The sequence below is a fragment of the Petromyzon marinus genome, chromosome 83 (assembly GCF_048934315.1).
Source record: "Petromyzon marinus isolate PM22_M1 ecotype Great Lakes invasive population chromosome 83, UKy_Petmar_22M1.pri1.0, whole genome shotgun sequence".
Classification (NCBI taxonomy): Eukaryota; Metazoa; Chordata; class Hyperoartia; order Petromyzontiformes; family Petromyzontidae; genus Petromyzon; species Petromyzon marinus.
Genome location: NC_133748.1, coordinates 2,938,582 through 2,963,361, shown reverse-complemented (window position 1 = coordinate 2,963,361; position 24,780 = coordinate 2,938,582). Strand labels below are relative to the sequence as shown.

Sequence of the window (24,780 nt, the reverse complement as noted above, 5' to 3'; positions counted from 1 at the left end):
AGGGTGGTGTAGTAGTGGTGGTGTTGGTGGTGGTGGTGATGTAGTGAACATTGTTAGTACTGGGAGAGACAAAGGCGGCACGGCCTTGCCGTCTTCTTCACGGCCTTCGCTTACTCCAGCCGGTGAGTGGGTGGTGGTGGTGAGGGTGGTGAGGGTGGTGGTGGTGGTGGTGGTGTAGTAGTGGTGAGGGTGGTGTAGTAATGGTGGTGGTGTAGTAGTGGTGGTGGTGGTGTAGTAGCAGTGGTGTAATAGTGGTGAGGGTGGTGTAGTAGTGGTGGTGTAGTGGTGGTGGTGGTGGTGTAGTAGTAGTGGTGGTGTAGTAGTGGTGGTGGTGGTGTAGTGGTGGTGTAGTAGTGGTGGTGGTGTAGTGGTGGTGGTGTTGTAGTGAACATTGTTAGTACTGGGAGAGACAAAGGCGGCACGGCCTTGCCGTCTTCTTCACGGCCTTCGCTTACTCCAGCCGGTGAGCGGGTGGTGGTGGTGGTGTAGTAGTGGTGGTGGTGAGGGTAGTGGTGGTGGTGAGGGTGGTGTAGTAGTGGTGGTGGTGTAGTGGTGGTGGTGGTGGTGGTGAGGGTGGTGGTGGTGGTGTAGTAGTAGTGGTGGTGTTGGTGGTGGTGAGGGTGGTGGTGGTGGTGTAGTAGTGGTGGTGGTGTAGTAGTGGTGGTGTAGTAGTGGTGGTGGTGTGGTAGTGGTGGTGGTGAGGGTGGTGGTGGTGGTGGTGTAGTAGTGGTGGTGGTGTAGTAGTGGTGTTGGTGGTGGTGAGGGTGGTGGTGGTGGTGGTGGTGAGGGTGGTGGTCGTGGTGATGTAGTGGACATTGTTAGTACTGGGAGAGACAAAGGCGGCACGGCCTTGCCGTCTTCTTCACGGCCTTCGCTTACTCCAGCCGGTGAGCGGGGTGGTGGTGAGGGTGGTGGTGGTGGTGGTGTAGTAGTAGTGGTGGTGGTGGTGGTGGGGGTGGTGGTAGTGATGTAGTGGTGGTGGTGAGGGTGGTGGTGGTGTAGTAGTGGTGGTGGTGTAGTGGTGGTGGTGTAGTAGTGGTGAGGGTGGTGGCGGTGGTGAGGGTGGTGGTGGTGGTGTAGTAGTAGTGGTGGTGGTGTAGTGGTGGTGGTGGTGGTGGTGGTGTAGTAGTGGTGGTGGTGGTGTAGTAGTAGTGGTGGTGGTGTAGTGGTGGTGGTGTAGTGGTGGTGGTGATGTAGTGAACATTGTTAGTACTGGGAGAGACAAAGGCGGCACGGCCTTGCCGTCTTCTTCACGGCCTTCGCTTACTCCAGCCGGTGAGCGGGTGGTGGTGGTGGTGGTGGCGGTGGTGGTGGTGTAGTAGTGGTGGTGGTGGTGGTGGCGGTGGTGAGGGTGGTGGTGTAGTAGTGGTGGTGGTGAGGGGGGTGGTGGCGGTGGTGAGGGTGGTGAGGGTGGTGGTGGTGTAGTAGTGGTGGTGGTGGTGGTGTAGTAGCGGTGGTGGTGGTGGTGGTGTAGTAGTGGTGGTAGTGGTGTAGTGGTGGTGGCGGTGGTGGTGGTGAGGGTGGTGGTGAGGGTGGTGGTGGTGTAGTAGTGGTGGTGGTGTAGCGGTGGTGGTGATGTAGTGAACATTGTTAGTACTGGGAGAGACAAAGGCGGCACGGCCTTGCCGTCTTCTTCACGGCCTTCGCTTACTCCAGCCGGTGAGGTGGTGGTGGTGGTGAGGGTGGTGAGGGTGTAGTAGTAGTGGTGGTGGTGAGGGTGGTGGTGGTGGTGGTGTAGTAGCAGTGGTGTAGTAGTGGTGAGGGTGGTGTAGTAGTGGTGGTGGTGTAGTAGTGGTGGTGGAGGTGGTAGGGTGGTGGTGGTGGTGAGGGTAGTGGTGGTGGTGGTGGTGGGGGTGGTGGTGATGGTGGTGTAGTAGTGGTGGTGGTGGTGGTGAGGGTGGTGTTGTAGTAGTGGTGGTGGTGTAGTAGTGGTGGTGGAGGTGGTAGGGTGGTGGTGGTGGTGAGGGTAGTGGTGGTGGTGGGGGTGGTGGTGATGGTGGTGTAGTAGTGGTGGTGGTGGTGAGGGTGGTGGTGTAGTAGTGGTGGTGGTGGTGGTGTAGTAGTGGTGGTGGTGTAGTAGTGGTGAGGGTGGTGGTGGTGAGGGTGGTGGTGGTGGTGTAGTAGTGGTGGTGTAGTGGTGGTGAGGGTGGTGGTGGTGAGGGTGGTGGTGGTGGTGGTGTTGTAGTGAACATTGTTAGTACTGGGAGAGACAAAGGCGGCACGGCCTTGCCGTCTTCTTCACGGCCTTCGCTTACTCCAGCCGGTGAGCGGGGTGGTGGTGTAGTAGTGGTGGTGGTGGTGGTGGTGTTGGTGGTGGTGGTGGTGGCGGTGGTGGTGAGGGTGGTGGTGGTGAGGGTGGTGGTGGTGAGGGTGGTGGTGGGGGTAGTGATGTGGTGGTGGTGGTGGTGTTGGTGGTGGTGGTGGTGGTGGTGTTGGTGGTGATGGTGGTGGTGGTAGCAGTAGTGGTGGTGGTGTAGTAGTGGTGGTGGTGTAGTAGTGGTGGTGGTGTAGTAGTGGTGGTGGTGTAGTAGTGGTGGTGGTGTAGTAGTGGTGGTGGTGTAGTAGTGGTGGAGGTGGTGGTGAGGGTGGTGGTGGTGGTGGTGTAGTAGTGGTGGTGGTGTAGTAGTGGTGGTGGAGGTGGTAGGGTGGTGTTGGTGGCGAGGGTAGTGGTGGTGGTGGTGGTGGGGGTGGTGGTGATGGTGGTGTAGTAGTGGTGGTGGTGGTGAGGGTGGTGGTGTAGTAGTGGTGGTGGTGTAGTAGTGGTGAGGGTGGTGGTGGTGAGGGTGGTGGTGGTGGTGTAGTAGTGGTGGTGTAGTGGTGGTGAGGGTGGTGGTGGTGAGGGTGGTGGTGGTGGTGGTGATGTAGTGAACATTGTTAGTACTGGGAGAGACAAAGGCGGCACGGCCTTGCCGTCTTCTTCACGGCCTTCGCTTACTCCAGCCGGTGAGCGGGGTGGTGGTGTAGTAGTGGTGGTGGTGGTGGTGGTGTTGGTGGTGGTGGTGGTGGCGGTGGTGGTGAGGGTGGTGGTGGTGAGGGTGGTGGTGGTGAGGGTGGTGGTGGTGAGGGTGGTGGTGGGGGTAGTGATGTGGTGGTGGTGGTGGTGGTGGTGTTGGTGGTGGTGGTGTTGGTGGTGGTGGTAGCAGTAGTGGTGGTGGTGTAGTAGTGGTGGTGGTGTAGTAGTGGTGGTGGTGTAGTAGTGGTGGTGGTGTAGTAGTGGTGGTGGTGTAGTAGTGGTGGTGGTGTAGTAGTGGTGGAGGTGGTGGTGAGGGTGGTGGTGGTGGTGGTGGTGTAGTAGTGGTGGTGGTGAGGGTGGTGGTGTAGTAGTGGTGGAGGTGGTGTAGTAGTAGTGGTGGTGGTGTAGTAGTAGTGGTGGTGGTGTAGTGGTGGTGGTGATGTAGTGGACATTGTTAGTACTGGGAGAGACAAAGGCGGCACGGCCTTGCCGTCTTCTTCACGGCCTTCGCTTACTCCAGCCGGTGAGCGGGTGGTGGTGAGGGTGGTGGTGGTGGTGGTGTAGTAGCAGTGGTGTAGTAGTGGTGAGGGTGGTGTAGTAGTGGTGGTGGTGTAGTAGTGGTGGTGGTGGTGTTGGTGGCAGCAGTAGTGGTGGTGGTGTAGTAGTGGTGGTGGTGGTGGTGGTGAGGGTGGTGGTGGTGGTGTAGTAGTGGTGGTGGTGGTGTAGTAGTGGTGGTGTAGTGAACATTGTTAGTAGTGGGAGAGACAAAGGCGGCACGGCCTTGCCGTCTTCTTCACGGCCTTCGCTTACTCCAGCCGGTGAGGTGGTGGTGGTGGTGGTGTTGGTGAGGGTGGTGGTGGTGTAGTAGCGGTGGTGGTGTAGTAGTGGTGGTGTAGTGGTGGTGGGGGTGGTGGTGGTGTAGTAGTGGTGGTGTAGTGGTGGTGGGGGTGGTGGTGGTGGTGGTGGTCTAGTGGTGGTGGTGATGTAGTGAACATTGTTAGTACTGGGAGAGACATAGACGGCACGGCCTTGCCGTCTTCTTCACGGCCTTCGCTTACTCCAGCCGGTGAGCGGGTGGTGGTGGTGGTGGTGAGGGTAGTGGTGGTGGTGAGGGTAGTGGTGGTGGTGAGGGTGGTGGTGGTGAGGGTGGTGGTGGTGTAGTAGTAGTGGTGGTGGTGTAGTAGTGGTGGTGTAGTAGTGGTGAGGGTGTGGTGGTGGTGGCGGTGTAGTGGTGGTGGTGGTGAGGGTGGTGGTGGTGTAGTAGTGGTGGTGTAGTAGTGGTGGTGGTGTAGTAGTGGTGGTGTAGTAGTGGTGGTGGTGGTGTAGTAGTGGTGGTGGTGGTGTAGTAGTGGTGGTGGTGGTGTAGTAGTGGTGGTGTAGTGGTGGTGGTGATGTAGTGAACATTGTTAGTACTGGGAGAGACAAAGGCGGCACGGCGTTGCCGTCTTCTTCACGGCCTTCGCTTACTCCAGCCGGTGAGGTGGTGGGAGTGGCGGTGGTGGTGAGGGTGGTGGTGGTGGTGGTGTAGTGAACATTGTTAGTACTGGGAGAGACAAAGGCGGCACGGCGTTGCCGTCTTCTTCACGGCCTTCGCTTACTCCAGCCGGTGAGGTGGTGGTGGTGGTGTAGTAGTGGTGGTGTAGTAGTGGTGGTGGTGGTGGTGGTGAGGGTGGTGGTGGTGTAGTAGTGGTGGTGGTGTAGCAGTGGTGTAGTAGTGGTGGTGGTGGGGGTGGTGGTGGTGGTGTAGTAGTGGTGGTGGTGGTGGTGTAGTGGTGGTGTAGTAGTGGTGGTGGTGTAGTGGTGGTGGTGTTGTAGTGAACATTGTTAGTACTGGGAGAGACAAAGGCGGCACGGCCTTGCCGTCTTCTTCACGGCCTTCGCTTACTCCAGCCGGTGAGCGGGTGGTGGTGGTGGTGTAGCGGTGGTAGTGTTGGCCACCCACCCCCTCTCTGTGTGTAGCCACAGTGCCGGTAGCCTTCATAGACGCTGCTGTTGCTGCTACTCGCTACTAACACAGCACTTGCCCCTACAGCCTGTTACAGGCTACACGGGGGATCTTTGTTTGTGAGTGTGTGTATCCGTGTGCGTGTCTGTGTGTGTAAGTGGGGAGTGGTAGTGTATAGTGTAGTGTAGTAGTGTATAGTGTACACTACTTTCCCTTCTACGTGGTGGTGACTTTACCGAAAAAACCAAGAATAATAATTTTATTGTTTTACAATAATTGTATTGTTTTATATTTTTATTATTTTATTGTTTCCCTTCTACGTGGTGGTGACTTTAGCGAAAGAACCAAGAATAATAATTTTATTGTTTTACAATAATTGTATTGTTTTATATTTTTATTATTTTATTGTTTCCCTTCAACGTGGTGACTTTAGCGAAAGAGCTAAGAATGAGACTTCATTCGTTATTATTTTATTAGTTTTTAGTTGTTGTTTAGATTTTAAATTCTAATTATTGTTTCCCTTCAACGTGGTGACTTTACCGAAAGAGCTGTGAACGAGACTTCATTCGTTATTATTTTATTAGTTTTTAGTTGTTTAGTTTTTTTAAAATTCTAATTATTGTTTCCCTTCAACGTGGTGACTTTACCGAAAGAGCTGAGAACGAGACTTCATTCGTTATTATTTTATTAGTTTTTAGTCGTTTAGTTTAGTTTTTATAAAATTCTAATTATTGTTTCCCTTCAACGTGGTGACTTTAGCGAAAGAGCTAAGAACGAGACTTCATTCGTTATTATTTTATTAGTTTTTAGTTGTTTAGTTTAGTTTTTTTAAAATTCTAATTATTGTTTCCCTTCAACGTGGTGACTTTAGCGAAAGAGCTGAGAACGAGACTTCATTCGTTATTATTTTATTAGTTTTTAGTTGTTTAGTTTAGTTTGTTTAAAATTCTAATAATTGTTTCCCTTCAACGTGGTGACTTTAGCGAAAGAACTAAGAATGAAAGAAAGTCACCACGTTGAAGGGAAACAATTAAATAATAAAATATCGATTTCTTGATAATAAAATTAAATAATAAAATATCCATTTTTCTAATAATTGTTTCCCTTCAACGTGGTGACTTTACCGAAAGAGCTGAGAACGAGACTTCATTCATTATTATTTTATTAGTTTTTAGTTGTTTAGTCTAGTTTTTTTTAAAATTCTAATAATTGTTTCCCTTCAACGTGGTGACTTTAGCGAAAGAGCTGTGAACGAGACTTCATTCGTTATTATTTTATTAGTTTTTAGTTGTTTAGTTTAGTTTTTTTAAAATTCTAATTATTGTTTCCCTTCAACGTGGTGACTTTAGCGAAAGAGCTGAGAACGAGACTTCATTCGTTATTATTTTATTAGTTTTTAGTGATTTAGTTTAGTTTTTTAAAATTCTAATAATTGTTTCCCTTCTACGTGGTGGTGACTTTACCGAAAGAGCTGAGAACGAGACTTCATTCGTTATTATTTTATTAGTTTTTAGTTGTTTAGTTTGGTGTTTTTTTTAATTCTAATTATTGTTTCCCTTCAACGTGGTGACTTTAGCGAAAGAACTAAGAATGAAAGAAAGTCACCACGTTGAAGGGAAACAATTAAATAATAAAATATTGATTTCTTGAAAATATAATTAAATAATAAAATATCCATTTTGAAATAATAAAATATCTATTTTTCTAATAATTGTTTCCCTTCAACGTGGTGACTTTAGCGAAAGAGCTGAGAACGAGACTTCATTCGTTATTATTTTATTAGTTTTTAGTTGTTTAGTTTAGTTTTTTTAAAATTCTAATAATTGTTTCCCTTCAACGTGGTGACTTTAGCGAAAGAGCTGAGAACGAGACTTCATTCGTTATTATTTTATTAGTTTTTAGTAGTCTAGTTTTTTTAAAATTCTAATAATTGTTTCCCTTCAACGTGGTGACTTTGCCGAAAGAGCTGAGAACGAGACTTCATTCGTTATTATTTTATTAGTTTTTAGTTATTTAGTTTAGTTTTTTTTTAAATTCTAATTATTGTTTCCCTTCAACGTGGTGACTTTGCCGAAAGAGCTAAGAATGAAAGAAAGTCACCACGTTGAAGGGAAACAATTAAATAGTAATATATAATAAAAGGTATATTTTATTATTTAATTGCTTCCCTTCAACGTGGTGACTTTAGCGAAAGAGCTGAGAACGAGAGTTAATTCGTTATTATTTTATTAGTTTTTAGTTGTTTAGTTTTTTTAAAATTCTAATTATTGTTTCCCTTCAACGTGGTGACTTTACCGAAAGAGCTAAGAATGAAAGAAAGTCACCACGTTGAAGGGAAACAATTAAATAGTAATATATAATTAAAGGTTTATTTTATTATTTTATTGTTTCCCTTCAACGTGGTGACTTTACCGAAAGAGCTGAGAACGAGACTTCATTCGTTATTATTTTATTAGTTTTTAGTTGTTTAGTTTAGTTTATTTAAAATTCTAATAATTGTTTCCCTTCTACGTGGTGACTTTACCGAAAGAGTTGAGAACGAGACTTCATTCGTTATTATTTTGTTAGTTTTTAGTTGTTTAGTTTAGTTTTTTCAAAATTCTAATTATTGTTTCCCTTCAACGTGGTGACTTTAGCGAAAGAACTAAGAACGAGACTTCATTCGTTATTATTTTATTAGTTTTTAGTTGTTTAGTTTAGTGTTTTTTAAAATTCTAATTATTGTTTCCCTTCAACGTGGTGACTTTACCGAAAGAGCTAAGAATGAAAGAAAGTCACCACGTTGAAGGGAAACAATAAAATAATAAAATATACATTTTATAATGCGATTAAATAATAAAATATAAATTTTGAAATAATAAAATATCTATTTTTCTAATAATTGTTTCCCTTCAACGTGGTGACTTTACTGAAAGAGCTAAGAATGAAAGAAAGTCACCACGTTGAAGGGAAACAATTAAATAGTAATATATAATAAAAGGTATATTTTATTATTTAATTGTTTCCCTTCAACGTGGTGACTTTAGCGAAAGAGCTGAGAACGAGACTTCATTCATTATTATTTTATTAGTTTTTAGTTGTTTAGTTTAGTTTTTTTTAAATTCTAATAATTGTTTCCCTTCAACGTGGTGACTTTACCGAAAGAGCTAAGAATGAAAGAAAGTCACCACGTTGAAGGGAAACAATAAAATAATAAAATATATATTTATATAATGCGTTTAAATAATAAAATATACATTTTGAAATAATAAAATATCTATTTTTCTAATAATTGTTTCCCTTCAACGTGGTGACTTTACCGAAAGCTGAGAACGAGACTTCATTCGTTATTATTTTATTAGTTTTTAGTTGTTTAGTTTAGTTTTTTTAAAATTCTAATAATTGTTTCCCTTCAACGTGGTGACTTTAGCGAAAGAGCTGAGAACGAGCGAGACTTAATTCGTTATTATTTTCTCGGATTTGACGACTTCCTCCGCCCACCCCGCCCGTCCCCTTGCGCGTGTGTCAGGGAGAATCAGGAGTGCGTGGAGGAGGCTTTCCTGCCCACCATGATGGCGCTGTGGGAGGCGCCAGAGTCTTCGCCGCTGTGCGGGGTGAACGATGCCAACGTCGCCGACCTGCTGGTGAACCTCACGCGGCCCAGCATGCTGAGAGACTCGCGGCAACACTCGGGGGTGAGAGTTGGGGGCGGGGGAGAGAGAGAGACGCGCGGGGAGAGAGACACGGAGGGGAAAGACACGCGGGGAGAGAGAGAGACACACGGGGAGAGAGACGCGCGGGGAGAGAGACACGGAGGGGAGAGATACACGGGGAGAGAGAGATACACAGGGAGAGAGAGAGACACGTGGGGAGAGAGAGACACGGAGAGAGACACGGGGAGAGAGAGACACGGGGAGAGAGAGACACGGGGAGGGAGAGACACGGGGAGAGAGACACGGAGGGAGAGACACGGAGGGGAGAGACGGGAGAGAGAGAGACACGCGGGGAGAGAGACACGGGGAGAGACATGGGAAGAGAGAGACGCGGGGAGACACGGAGGGGAGAGACACGGAAGGGAGAGAGACACGCGGGGAGAGAGACACGGAGGGGAGAGACACGCGGGGAGAGAGACACGGAGGGGAGAGACACGGAGGGGAGAGACACGGAGGGGAGAGACACGGAGAGAGACACGGGGAGAGAGAGACACGGAGAGAGACACGGGGAGAGAGACGCGGGGGGAGGGAGAGACACGGAGGGAGACACACGGGGAGAGAGACACGCGCGGGGAGAGAGAGACACGGGGAGAGAGAGAGACACGGGGAGAGAGAGAGACACGGGGAGAGAGACACGCGCGGGGAGAGAGAGACACGCGCGGGGAGAGAGAGACACGGGGAGAGAGAGAGACACGGGGAGAGAGAGACACACAGGGAAAGCGAGACACGGAGAGAGACACGGGGAGAGAGACACGGGGAGAGAGACACACGGAGAGAGACACACGGAGAGAGACACACGGAGAGAGACACACGGAGAGAGACACACGGAGAGAGACACACGGAGAGAGACACACGGAGAGAGACACAGGCGGAGACACGGAGAGAGACACACGGGGAGAGGCACACGGAGAGAGACACACGGAGAGAGACACACGGAGAGACACAGGCGGAGAGACACAGGCGGAGACACACGGAGAGAGACACACGGAGAGAGACACAGGCGGAGACACACGGAGAGAGACACACGGGGAGAGACACACGGGGAGAGACACACGGAGAGAGACACACGGAGAGAGACACACGGAGAGAGACACAGGCGGAGACACACGGAGAGAGACACACGGAGAGAGACACACGGAGAGACACACGGAGAGAGACACAGGCGGAGACACACGGAGAGACACACACGGAGAGAGACACAAGCGGAGACACACGGAGAGAGACACACGGAGAGAGACACACGGAGAGAGACACACGGAGAGAGACGCACGGAGAGAGACACACGGAGAGAGACACAGGCGGAGACACACGGAGAGAGAGACACGGAGAGAGACACACGGAGAGAGACACACGGAGAGACACAGGCAGAGACACAGGCAGAGACACACGGAGACACACGGAGAGACACAGGCAGACACACGGAGAGAGACACACGGAGAGAGACACACGGAGAGAGACACACGGAGAGAGACACACGGAGAGAGACACACGGAGAGAGACACACGGAGAGACACAGGCAGAGACACACGGAGACACACGGAGAGACACAGGCAGACACACGGAGAGAGACACGGAGAGAGACACACGGAGAGACACATGGAGAGAGACACACGGAGAGAGACACATGGAGAGAGACACACGGAGAGACACACGGAGAGAGACACACGGGGAGAGAGACACGGGGAGAGAGAGACACAGGCGGAGAGACACGGAGAGAGAGACACGGAGAGAGAGACACGGAGAGAGAGAGACACACGGAGAGAGACACACGGAGAGAGACACAGGCGGAGACACACGGAGAGACACAGGCAGACACACGGTGCTAGGTCTGGCGAGAAATGCAGCGAACGACGTCTGTGATGAGATAGCGGCGGCAACTCCCTCCCCCCTCCCTCCCCCCTCCCCTCCCCCCTCCCTCCCCCCTCCCTCCCTCCCCCCTACCCTCTCCCTCCCCTCTCCCTCCCCCCTCCCTCCCCCCTCCCTCCCCTCTCCCTCCCTCCCCCCTCCCTCCCCCCCCCCTCCCCCCCCCCAGGCCCCCCCCGTGCACGAGTCCCTGGCCCTGCGCTTGTGCAGCGCTCTGCTGGAGTCACCGCCGGCAACTCGGTGGGGAGGAGGCGGTGGAGGCGGTGGAGGCGGAGGAGGCGGTGGAGGCGGTGGAGGCGGTGGAGGCGGTGGAGGAGGTGGAGGCGGAGGAGGCGGAGGAGGCGGTGGAGGCGGTGGAGGAGGTGGAGGCGGAGGAGGCGGTGGAGGCGGAGGAGGCGGAGGAGGCGGTGGAGGCGGAGGAGGCGGTGGAGGCGGAGGAGGCGGAGGAGGCGGTGGAGGCGGTGGAGGAGGAGGCGGTGGAGGACGCCGCCGCCTGCTGCTGCTGCGCTCCCTCTCGTCGCTGGAGCTGCCCACGCACTCAGAGGGAGCGGCCACCAACACCAACACCAGCACCAACTCCAACAACACCACCACCAACAACACCAACTCCACCAACAACTCCAACAACACCGCCAACACCAACACCAACACCACGAGGGAGCCGCTGTGCATCCTGCTGGGGCAGCTGGCGCAGGTGAGGGGGGTGGTGGTGGTGGTGGTGGAGGTGGTGGTGATGGTGATGGTGGAGGTGGTGGTGGTGGTGGTGATGGTGGAGGTGGTGGTGGTGGTGGTGATGGTGGTGATGGTGGTGGTGGTGGTGGTGATGGTGATGGTGGAGGTGGTGGTGGTGGTGGTGATGGTGGTGATGGTGGTGGTGGTGGAGGAGGAGGAGGTGGTGATGGTGGTGGTGGTGGTGGTGGTGGTGATGGTGGTGGTGGTGGAGGAGGAGGAGGTGGTGGTGGTGGTGGTGGTGGTGGTGGTGGTGGTGGTGATGGTGGTGGTGGTGGTGGTGGAGGTGGTGGCGGAGGTGGTGGTGGAGGTGGTGGTGGTGGTGGTGGTGGTGATGGTGGTGGTGTGAAGTTGGTGGTGATGGTGATGGAGGTGGTGGAGGTGGTGGTGGTGGTGTGAAGGTGGTGGTGATGGTGGTGGTGGAGGACGTGATGGAGGTGGTGGTGTGAAGGTGGTGGTGGTGGTGGTGATGGAGGTGGTGGTGGTGGTGGTGGTGGAGGAGGAGGTGATAGAGGTGGTGGTGTGGTGGTGGTGTTGGAGGTGGTGGTGATGGTGGTTTTGGTGATGTGGATGGTGGTGGAGGAGGTGGTGGTGGTGATGATATTAGTGGTGGTGATGGTGGTTTTGGTGATGTGGATGGTGGTGGTGATAGCGGTGGTGGTGGTGGTGGAGGTGATGGTGGTGATGATATTAGTGGTGGTGATGATATTAGTGTTGGTGATGGTGGTGATGATGATGTTGGAGGGTGGAGGTGACGGTGATGATGATGTTGATAGCCGTAGTATTGAATGCGTTGCTACTGGAGTTGGTGGTGGTGATATTAGTGGTGGTGATGGTAGTTTTGGTGATGTGAATGGTGGTGGTGATAGTGGTGGTGGTGGAGGAGGTGGTGCTGGAGGTGATGGTTGTGATGATGGTGTTGGTGATGTGGATGGTGGTGGTGATGTTGGTGGTGGTGAAGGTGGTCGTGATGATGTTGGAGGGTGGAGGTGACGGTGATGATAATGTTGATAGCCGTAGTATTGAATGCGTTGCTATTGGAGTTGGTGGTGGTAGTGGTGGTGATGGTGGTGTTGGTGATGTGGATGGTGGTGGTGGTGCTGGTGCTGGAGGTGATGGTGGTGATGATATTAGTGGTGGTGATGGTGGTGTTGGTGATGTGGATGGTTGTGGTGATGTTGGTGATGGTGGTGGTGAAGGTGGTCGTGATGATGTTGGAGGGTGGAGGTGACAATGATGATGATGTTGATAGCCGTAGTATTGAATGCGTTGCTATTGGAGTTGGTGGTGGTGGTGGTGATATTAGTGGTGGTGGAGTTGGTGAGGGCGGAGGAGCGACGCTCACAACAACGAGCGGAGCGCCGGGTGGCTAAAGCACAGCAGGTTGGCACAGTAGGGGGCACAGGTGGTGCATCAGCCAGTCATCTCAGTCAGTCGACCCGTGGCACCTGGGTCTGCCCCGTGACCTCCTGCCCGCGGGCGTTCGACACTTCACGTGGTAGCCTCAGGGTGCACATAGCCTGGCACAAGCGTCGTGGTGACGTCACCGCCACTTAGTGGCGAATGGCGGTTGTTGTTGTTGTTGTCGGTGGTGGTGGTGGTGGTGGTGATGGTGGTGGTGATTGATGTGAACCCCCTAAACAGGTGATGACTGATCGAGTCTCCCAGCGGCTGCTACAGCGGATGCAGCAGGCCCTGTCCGGTGATGCGAAGCCTGCCGGGAGCCATCGCAAAGGTGAAATCCCATAGAGACCCCATCGCTCCGTCCCATACAGAGCCACCGTCCCATACAGAGCCTCCGTCCCATACAGATCCACCGTCACATACAGAGCCACCGTCCCATACAAAGCCATCATCCCATACAGAGCCATCATATACAGAGCCTCCGTCACATACAGAGCCATCATCCCATACAGAGCCTCCGTCCCATACAGAGCCTCCGTCCCATACAGAGCCTCCGTCACATACAGAGCCATCGTCACATACAGAGCCTCCATCCCATAGAGATTCTCCATCCCATACAGAGCCTCCGTCCCATACAGAGCCTCCGTCACATACAGAGCCTCCGTCACATACAGAGCCATCATCCCATGAAGACTCCGTCCCATACAGAGCCATCATCCCATAAAGACTCCGTCCCATACAGAGCCATCATATACAGAGCCACCGTCACATACAGAGTCATCATCCCATAAAGACTCCGTCCCATACAGAGCCACCGTCCCATACAGAGCCACCGTCCCATACAGAGCCACCGTCACATACAGAGCCTCCGTCCCATACAGAGCCATCGCAAAGGTGAAATCCCATAGAGACCCCATCGCTCCGTCCCATACAGAGCCTCCGTCCCATACAGAGCCACCGTCACATACAGAGCCTCCGTCCCATACAGAGCCACCATCCCATACAGAGCCTCCGTCCCATAAAGACTCCGTCCCATACAGAGCCATCATCCCATACAGAGCCATCATATACAGAGCCACCGTCCCATACAGAGCCATCATCCCATACAGAGCCACCGTCCCATACAGAGCCATCATCCCATAAAGACTCCGTCCCATACAGAGCCATCATCCCATAAAGACTCCGTCCCATACAGAGCCTCCATCCCATACAGAGCCTCCATCCCATAAAGACTCCGTCCCATACAGAGCCTCCGTCCCATACAGAGCCTCCGTCCCATACAGAGCCATCATCCCATAAAGACTCCGTCCCATACAGAGCCATCATCCCATAAAGACTCCGACCCATACAGAGCCATCATCCCATACAGAGCCTCTGTCCCATACAGAGCCTCCATCCCATACAGAGCCTCCGTCCCATACAGAGCCCTCATCCCATAAAGACTCCGTCCCATACAGAGCCATCATCCCATACAGTGCCATCATCCCATACAGTGCCACCATCCCATACAGCGCCTCCGTCCCATAGAGAGCCTCCGTCCCATACAGAGCCACCGTCCCATACAGAGCCACCGTTCCATACAGAGCCATCATCCCATAAAGCCTCCGTCCCATACAGAGTCATCATCCCATAAAGACTCCGTCCCATACAGAGCCTCCATCCCATACAGAGCCACCATCCCATACAGAGCCATCATCCCATACAGAGCCTCCATCCCATACAGAGCCTCCATCCCATAGAGAGCCACCATCCCATACAGAGCCATCATCCCATAGAGACTCCATCCCATACAGAGCCTCCGTCCCATACAGAGCCATCATCCCATAAAGACTCCGTCCCATACAGAGCCTCCATCCCATACAGAGCCTCCGTCCCATACAGAGCCTCCGTCCCATACAGAGCCTCCATCCCATATAGAGTCTCCATCCCATACAGAGTCTCCATCCCATACAGATTCTCCATCCTATACAGAGTCTCCATCCCATAGAGATTCTCCATCCCATACAGAGCCTCCATCCCATACAGAGCCTCCGTCCCATACAGATCCACCGTCACATACAGAGCCACCGTCCCATACAAAGCCATCATCCCATACAGAGCCATCATATACAGAGCCTCCGTCACATACAGAGCCATCATCCCATACAGAGCCTCCGTCCCATACAGAGCCTCCGTCACATACAGAGCCATCGTCACATACAGAGCCTCCATCCCATAGAGATTCTCCATCCCATACAGAGCCTCCGTCCCATACAGAGCCTCCGTCACATACAGAGCCTCCGTCACATACAGAGCCATCATCCCATGAAGACTCCGTCCCATACAGAGCCATCATCCCATAAAGACTCCGTCCCATACAGAGCCATCATATACAGAGCCACCGTCACATACAGAGTCATCATCCCATAAAGACTCCGTCCCATACAGAGCCACCGTCCCATACAGAGCCACCATCCCATACAGAGCCTCCGTCCCATAAAGACTCCGTCCCATACAGAGCCATCATCCCATACAGAGCCATCATATACAGAGCCACCGTCCCATACAGAGCCATCATCCCATACAGAGCCACCGTCCCATACAGAGCCATCATCCCATAAAGACTCCGTCCCATACAGAGCCATCATCCCATAAAGACTCCGTCCCATACAGAGCCTCCATCCCATACAGAGCCTCCATCCCATAAAGACTCCGTCCCATACAGAGCCTCCGTCCCATACAGAGCCTCCGTCCCATACAGAGCCATCATCCCATAAAGACTCCGTCCCATACAGAGCCATCATCCCATAAAGACTCCGTCCCATACAGAGCCATCATCCCATACAGAGCCTCTGTCCCATACAGAGCCACCGTCCCATACAGAGCCTCCATCCCATACAGAGCCTCCGTCCCATACAGAGCCCTCATCCCATAAAGACTCCATCCCATACAGAGCCATCATCCCATACAGTGCCATCATCCCATACAGTGCCACCATCCCATACAGCGCCTCCGTCCCATAGAGAGCCTCCGTCCCATACAGAGCCACCGTCCCATACAGAGCCACCGTTCCATACAGAGCCTCCGTCACATACAGAGCCTCCGTCCCATACAGAGCCATCATCCCATAAAGCCTCCGTCCCATACAGAGTCATCATCCCATAAAGACTCCGTCCCATACAGAGCCTCCATCCCATACAGAGCCACCATCCCATACAGAGCCATCATCCCATACAGAGCCTCCGTCCCATACAGAGCCTCCATCCCATAGAGAGCCACCATCCCATACAGAGCCATCATCCCATAGAGACTCCATCCCATACAGAGCCTCCGTCCCATACAGAGCCATCATCCCATAAAGACTCCGTCCCATACAGAGCCTCCATCCCATACAGAGCCTCCGTCCCATACAGAGCCTCCGTCCCATACAGAGCCTCCGTCCCATACAGAGCCTCCATCCCATATAGAGTCTCCATCCCATACAGAGTCTCCATCCCATACAGATTATCCATCCTATACAGAGTCTCCATCCCATAGAGATTCTCCATCCCATACAGAGCCTCCATCCCATACAGAGCCTCCATCCCATACAGATCCACCGTCACATACAGAGCCACCGTCCCATACAAAGCCATCATCCCATACAGAGCCATCATATACAGAGCCTCCGTCACATACAGAGCCATCATCCCATACAGAGCCTCCGTCCCATACAGAGCCTCCGTCCCATACAGAGCCTCCGTCACATACAGAGCCATCGTCACATACAGAGCCTCCATCCCATAGAGATTCTCCATCCCATACAGAGCCTCCGTCCCATACAGAGCCTCCGTCACATACAGAGCCTCCGTCCCATACAGAGCCATCATCCCATGAAGACTCCGTCCCATACAGAGCCATCATCCCATAAAGACTCCGTCCCATACAGAGCCATCATATACAGAGCCACCGTCACATACAGAGTCATCATCCCATAAAGACTCCGTCCCATACAGAGCCACCGTCCTATACAGAGCCACCGTCCCATACAGAGCCACCGTCACATACAGAGCCTCCGTCCCATACAGAGCCTCCATCCCATATAGAGTCTCCATCCCATACAGAGTCTCCATCCCATACAGATTATCCATCCTATACAGAGTCTCCATCCCATAGAGATTCTCCATCCCATACAGAGCCTCCATCCCATACAGAGCCTCCATCCCATACAGATCCACCGTCACATACAGAGCCACCGTCCCATACAAAGCCATCATCCCATACAGAGCCATCATATACAGAGCCTCCGTCACATACAGAGCCATCATCCCTTACAGAGCCTCCGTCCCATACAGAGCCTCCGTCCCATACAGAGCCTCCGTCACATACAGAGCCATCGTCACATACAGAGCCTCCATCCCATAGAGATTCTCCATCCCATACAGAGCCTCCGTCCCATACAGAGCCTCCGTCACATACAGAGCCTCCGTCACATACAGAGCCATCATCCCATGAAGACTCCGTCCCATACAGAGCCATCATCCCATAAAGACTCCGTCCCATACAGAGCCATCATATACAGAGCCACCGTCACATACAGAGTCATCATCCCATAAAGACTCCGTCCCATACAGAGCCACCGTCCCATACAGAGCCACCGTCCCATACAGAGCCACCGTCACATACAGAGCCTCCGTCCCATACAGAGCCATCGCAAAGGTGAAATCCCATAGAGACCCCATCGCTCCGTCCCATACAGAGCCTCCGTCCCATACAGAGCCACCGTCACATACAGAGCCTCCGTCCCATACAGAGCCACCATCCCATACAGAGCCTCCGTCCCATAAAGACTCCGTCCCATACAGAGCCATCATCCCAAACAGAGCCATCATATACAGAGCCACCGTCCCATACAGAGCCATCATCCCATACAGAGCCACCGTCCCATACAGAGCCATCATCCCATAAAGACTCCGTCCCATACAGAGCCATCATCCCATAAAGACTCCGTCCCATACAGAGCCTCCATCCCATACAGAGCCTCCATCCCATAAAGACTCCGTCCCATACAGAGCCTCCGTCCCATACAGAGCCTCCGTCCCATACAGAGCCATCATCCCATAAAGACTCCGTCCCATACAGAGCCATCATCCCATAAAGACTCCGTCCCATACAGAGCCATCATCCCATACAGAGCCTCTGTCCCATACAGAGCCACCGTCCCATACAGAGCCTCCATCCCATACAGAGCCTCCGTCCCATACAGAGCCCTCATCCCATAAAGACTCCGTCCCATACAGAGCCATCATCCCATACAGTGCCACCATCCCATACAGTGCCACCATCCCATACAGCGCCTCCGTCCCATAGAGAGCCTCCGTCCCATACAGAGCCACCGTCCCATACAGAGCCACCGTTCCATACAGAGCCATCATCCCATAAAGACTCCGTCCCATACAGAGCCTCCATCCCATACAGAGCCACCATCCCATACAGAGCCATCATCCCATACAGAGCCTCCGTCCCATACAGAGCCTCCATCCCATAGAGAGCCACCATCCCATACAGAGCCATCATCCCATAGAGACTCCATCCCATACAGAGCCTCCGTCCCATACAGAGCCATCATCCCATAAAGACTCCGTCCCATACAGAGCCTCCATCCCATACAGAGCCTCCGTCCCATACAGAGCCTCCGTCCCATACAGAGCCTCCGTCCCATACAGAGCCTCCATCCCATATAGAGTCTCCATCCCATACAAAGTCTCCATCCCATACAGATTCTCCATCCTATACAGAGTCTCCATCCCATACAGAGCCTCCATCCCATACAGAGCCTCCATCCCATACAGAGTCTCCATCCCATACAGAGCCTCCATCCCATACAGAGCCTCCGTCCCATACAGAGCCTCCGCCCCAAACAGAGCCTCCATCCCATACAGAGCCTCCATCCCATACAGAGCCATCATCCCATAAAGACTCCGTCCCATACAGAGCCTCCATCCCATACAGAGCCTCCATCCCATACAGAGCCTCCATCCCATAAAGACTCTGTCCCATACAGAGCCTCCATCCCATACAGAGCCTCCATCCCATACAAAGCCATCATCCCATAAAGACTCCGTCCCATACAGAGCCTCCATCCCATACAGAGCCTCCATCCCATACAGAGCCTCCATCCCATACAAAGCCATCATCCCATAAAGACTCCGTCCCATACAGAGCCATCATCCCATACAGAGCTTCCGTCCCATACAGAGCCTCCGTCCCATACAGAGCCTCCATCCCATAAAGACTCTGTCCCATACAGAGCCATCATCCCATACAGAGCCTCCGTCCCATACAGAGCCTCCATCCCATACAGAGCCTCCATCCCACACAGAGTCTCCATCCCATACAGAGCCTCCGTCCCATACAGAGTCTCCATCCCATACAGAGCCTCCGTCCCATAAAGACTCCGTCCCATACAGAGCCATCATCCCATACAGAGCCTCCATCCCATAGAGATTCTCCATCCCATACAGAGCCACCATCCCATAAAGACTCCGTCCCATACAGAGCCTCCGTCCCATACAGAGCCTGCATCCCATACAGAGCCTCCGTCCCATACAGAGCCTCCATCCCATAGAGATTCTCCATCCCATAGAGATTCTCCATCCCATACAGAGCCTCCGTCCCATACAGAGCCTCCGTCCCATACAGAGCCTCCGTCCCATACAGAGCCTCCGTCCCATACAGAGCCTCCGTCCCATACAGAGCCTCCGTCCCATACAGAGCCATCATCCCATACAGAGTCTCCATCCCATACAGAGCCTCCGTCCCATACAGAGTCTCCATCCCATACAGAGCCTCCGTCCCATACAGAGTCTCCATCCCATACAGAGTCTCCGTCCCATAGAGATTCTCCATCCCATACAGATTCTCCATCCCATAGAGATTCTCCATCCCATAGAGGTTCTCCGTCCCATAGAGATTCTCCATCCCATAGAGATTCTCCATCCCATACAGAGTCTCCATCCCATACAGAGCCTCCGTCCCATAGAGATTCTCCATCCCATACAGATTCTCCATCCCATAGAGATTCTCCATCCCATACAGAGTCTCCATCCCATAGAGATTCTCCATCCCATAGAGATTCTCCGTCCCATAGAGATTCTCCATCCCATAGAGATTCTCCATCCCATACAGAGTCTCCATCCCATACAGAGCCTCCGTCCCATAGAGATTCTCCATCCCATACAGATTCTCCATCCCATAGGGATTCTCCATCCCATACAGAGTCTCCATCCCATAGAGATTCTCCATCCCATAGAGATTCTCCGTCCCATAGAGATTCTCCATCCCATAGAGATTCTCCATCCCATACAGAGTCTCCATCCCATACAGAGCCTCCGTCCCATAGAGATTCTCCATCCCATAGAGATTCTCCATCCCATACAGAGTCTCCATCCCATAGAGATTCTCCATCCCATAGAGATTCTCCATCCCATAGAGATTCTCCATCCCATAGAGATTCTCCATCCCATACAGAGCCTCCATCCCATAGAGAGTCTCCATCCCATAGAGATTCTCCATCCCATACAGAGCCTCCGTCCCATAGAGATTCTCCATCCCATACAGAGCCTCCGTCCCATAGAGATTCTCCATCCCATAGAGATTCTCCATCCCATAGAGATTCTCCATCCCATAGAGATTCTCCATCCCATAGAGATTCTCCATCCCATACAGAGCCTCCGTCCCATAGAGATTCTCCATCCCATACAGAGCCTCCGTCCCATAGAGATTCTCCATCCCATAGAGATTCTCCATCCCATAGAGATTCTCCATCCCATACAGTGCCACCGTCCCATACAGATTCTCCATCCCATAGAGATTCTCCATCCCATACAGAGCCTCCGTCCCATAGAGATTCTCCATCCCATAGAGATTCTCCATCCCATAGAGATTCTCCATCCCATAGAAATTCTCCATCCCATAGAGATTCTCCATCCCATAGAGATTCTCCATCCCATAGAGATTCTCCATCCCATACAGAGCCTCCGTCCCATAGAGATTCTCCATCCCATACAGAGCCTCCGTCCCATAGAGATTCTCCATCCCATAGAGATTCTCCATCCCATAGAGATTCTCCATCCCATAGAGATTCTCCATCCCATACAGTGCCACCGTCCCATACAGATTCTCCATCCCATAGAGATTCTACGTCCCATAGAGAGTCTCCATCCCATAGAGATTCTCCATCCCATACAGAGTCTCCATCCCATAGAGATTCTTCGTCCCATAGAGATTCTCCGTCCCATAGAGATTCTCCGTCCCATAGAGATTCTCCGTCCCATAGAGATTCTCCGTCCCATACAGAGCCTCCATCCCATACAGAGCCTCCGTCTCATAGAGATTCTCCATCCCATAGAGATTCTCCGTCCCATACAGAGCCTCCATCCCATAGAGATTCTCCATCCCATACAGAGTCTCCATCCCATAGAGATTCTCCATCCCATAGAGATTCTCCATCCCATACAGAGCCATCATCCCATACAGAGTCTCCATCCCATACAGAGCCTCCGTCCCATACAGAGTCTCCGTCCCATAGAGATTCTCCATCCCATAGAGATTCTCCATCCCATACAGAGCCTCCATCCCATAGAGATTCTCCATCCCATAGAGATTCTCCATCCCATAGAGATTCTCCATCCCATACAGAGCCTCCATCCCATACAGAGCCATCATCCCATACAGAGTCTCCATCCCATACAGAGCCATCATCCCATACAGAGTCTCCATCCCATACAGAGCCTCCATCCCATAAAGTCTCCGTCCCATACAGAGTCTCCATCCCATACAGAGTCTCCATCCCATACAGAGCCTCCATCCCATAAAGTCTCCATCCCATACAGAGTCTCCATCCCATAGAGATTCTCCATCCCAGACCCACTTGTTGCCACCTGTCCACAGAAGTGGATATCACTGAGACACGTTTTAGCTTCGTCATCGGCCCCACGTCGGCCTCCGTGCAATCGCAAAATAAAAAATTAAAAAACGCATCATCAGCATCATCAGCATCATCAGCAGCATCAGCAGCATCATCAGCAGCATCAGCAGCATCATCAGCATCATCATCAGCAGGAGTAGCAGGAGACCCCGCGTTGACATCTTTACATCTCCGCAGACGAGAGCGATGGGGAGGGAGCGGAGGTGGATGATGATGAGGAGGAGGAGGAGGATGATGAGGAGGAGGAGGAGGAGGAGGTGGAGGAGGTGGAGGAGGAGGTGGAGGCTGCGTCCATCCGTGAAGAGTCAAAGTCTGCCAGATCGGCCAGGGGTGAGCGTGGTGGTGGTGGTGCTGGTGGTGGTGATGGTGGTGGGTGTGGTGGTGGGTGTGGTGATGATGGTGATGGTGGTGATGATGGTGATGGTGATTATTGTGGTGGTGGTGACGACGATGATGACGATGATGGTGATGATGATGACGATGGCGATGGTGACGATGATGGTGATGATGATGGCGATGATGACGATGATGGTGATGATGACGATGATGGTGATGATGATGGCGATGATGACGATGATGGTGATGATGATGGCGATGATGACGATGATGGTGATGATGACGATGATCGTGATGATGACGATGATGGTGATGATGATGGCGATGATGACGATGATGGTGATGATGACGATGATGGTGATGATGACGATGATGGTGATGATGATGGCGATGATGACGATGATGGTGATGATGACGATGATGGTGATGATGATGGCGATGATGACGATGATGGTGATGATGACGATGATGGTGATGATGACGATGATGGTGATGATGATGGCGATGATGACGATGATGGTGATGATGACGATGATGGCGATGATGACGATGATGGTGATGATGACGATGATGGTGATGATGATGGCGATGATGACGATGATGGTGATGATGACGATGATGGTGATGATGATGGCGATGATGACGATGATGGTGATGATGACGATGATGGTGATGATGACGATGATGGTGATGATGATGGCGATGATGACGATGATGGTGATGATGACGATGATGGTGATGATGACGATGATGGTGATGATGATGGCGATGATGGTGATGATGACGATGATGGTGATGATGATGGCGATGATGACGATGATGGTGATGATGACGATGATGGTGATGATGATGGCGATGATGACGATGATGGTGATGATGATGGTGATGATGACGATGATGGTGATGATGATGGCGATGATGACGATGATGGTGATGATGACGACGATGATGGTGATGATGACGATGATGGTGATGATGACGATGATGGTGATGATGATGGCGATGATGACGATGATGGTGATGATGACGATGATGGTGATGATGACGATGATGGTGATGATGATGGCGATGATGACGATGATGGTGATGATGACGATGATGGCGATGATGACGATGATGGTGATGATGACGATGATGGTGATGATGACGATGATGGTGATGATGATGGCGATGATGACGATGATGGTGATGATGACGATGATGGTGATGATGACGATGATGGTGATGATGATGGCGATGATGACGATGATGGTGATGATGACGATGATGGTGATGATGATGGCGATGATGACGATGATGGTGATGATGACGATGATGGTGATGATGATGGCGATGATGACGATGATGGTGATGATGACGATGATGGTGATGATGACGATGATGGTGATGATGATGGCGATGATGACGATGATGGTGATGATGACGATGATGGTGATGATGACGATGATGGTGATGATGATGGCGATGATGGTGATGATGACGATGATGGTGATGATGATGGCGATGATGACGATGATGGTGATGATGACGATGATGGTGATGATGATGGCGATGATGACGATGATGGTGATGATGATGGTGATGATGACGATGATGGTGATGATGATGGCGATGATGACGATGATGGTGATGATGACGATGATGGTGATGATGACGATGATGGTGATGATGATGGCGATGATGACGATGATGATGGCGATGATGACGATGATGGTGATGATGACGATGATGGTGATGATGACGATGATGGTGATGATGATGGCGATGATGACGATGATGGTGATGATGACGATGATGGCGATGATGACGATGATGGTGATGATGACGATGATGGTGATGATGACGATGATGGTGATGATGATGGCGATGATGACGATGATGGTGATGATGACGATGATGGTGATGATGACGATGATGGTGATGATGATGGCGATGATGACGATGATGGTGATGATGACGATGATGGTGATGATGATGGCGATGATGACGATGATGGTGATGATGACGATGATGGTGATGATGATGGCGATGATGACGATGATGGCGATGATGACGATGATGGTGATGATGACGATGATGGTGATGATGATGGCGATGATGACGATGATGGTGATGATGACGATGATGGTGATGATGACGATGATGGTGATGATGATGGCGATGTTGTTTGCGCGCTTGCAGGAAAGTCACACACTCCGATGTGCACTGCGGAACGCAAGGGGAAGAGAGACCGTCCACAAGCATCAGCAGCAGCATCAGCATCAGCAGGAGACCCCGCGTTGACATCTGGGTACCCAAACGCTCCTCACTCTCCACTCCTCCTCATGTCCATCACCACCATCACCACCATCGTGATGGTCGTGGTGGTGGTAATGCTGATGGTGGTGCTGCTGATGATGATGCTACTGATAATGATGATGATACTCTGATGATGATGCTGATGATGATGCTGATGATGCTGCTGCTGCTGCTGATGATGATGCTGCTGCTGCTGCTTATGATGCTACTGATAATGATGCTACTGACAATGATGATGCTACTGACAATGATGATGCTACTGACAATGATGATGCTACTGATAATGATGATGATGATACTCTGATGATGATGCTACCCTGATGATGCTCTGATAATGATGATGCTACTCTGATGATGCTACTGATGATGATGATGATGCTACTGATAATGATGATGCTACTGATAATGATGATGATACTCTGATGATGATGCTACTGATAATGATGATGCTACTGATAATGATGATGATACTCTGATAATGATGATGATACTCTGATGATGCTACTGATGATGATGATGCTACTGATAATGATGATGATGCTACTGATAATGATGATGATACTCTGATGATGATGCTACTCTGATGATGATACTCTGATAATGATGATGCTGC

General features: G+C 51.4%; 1 protein-coding gene across 1 annotated transcript in view; it reads left to right on the top strand.

Moving 5' to 3' along the window:
- The window catches only part of NCAPG (non-SMC condensin I complex subunit G), a 77,676-nt gene that overhangs the window by 48,776 nt on the left and 4,120 nt on the right, over window positions 1-24,780 (top strand). The window contains exons 20-25 of the mRNA XM_076057623.1: window positions 8,407-8,572; window positions 10,623-10,763; window positions 10,923-11,147; window positions 12,827-12,917; window positions 21,711-21,863; window positions 24,051-24,159. Of these exons, the coding sequence (XP_075913738.1) occupies window positions 8,407-8,572; window positions 10,623-10,763; window positions 10,923-11,147; window positions 12,827-12,917; window positions 21,711-21,863; window positions 24,051-24,159 (885 nt within the window). The remainder of the gene's footprint in view (window positions 1-8,406; window positions 8,573-10,622; window positions 10,764-10,922; window positions 11,148-12,826; window positions 12,918-21,710; window positions 21,864-24,050; window positions 24,160-24,780) is intronic.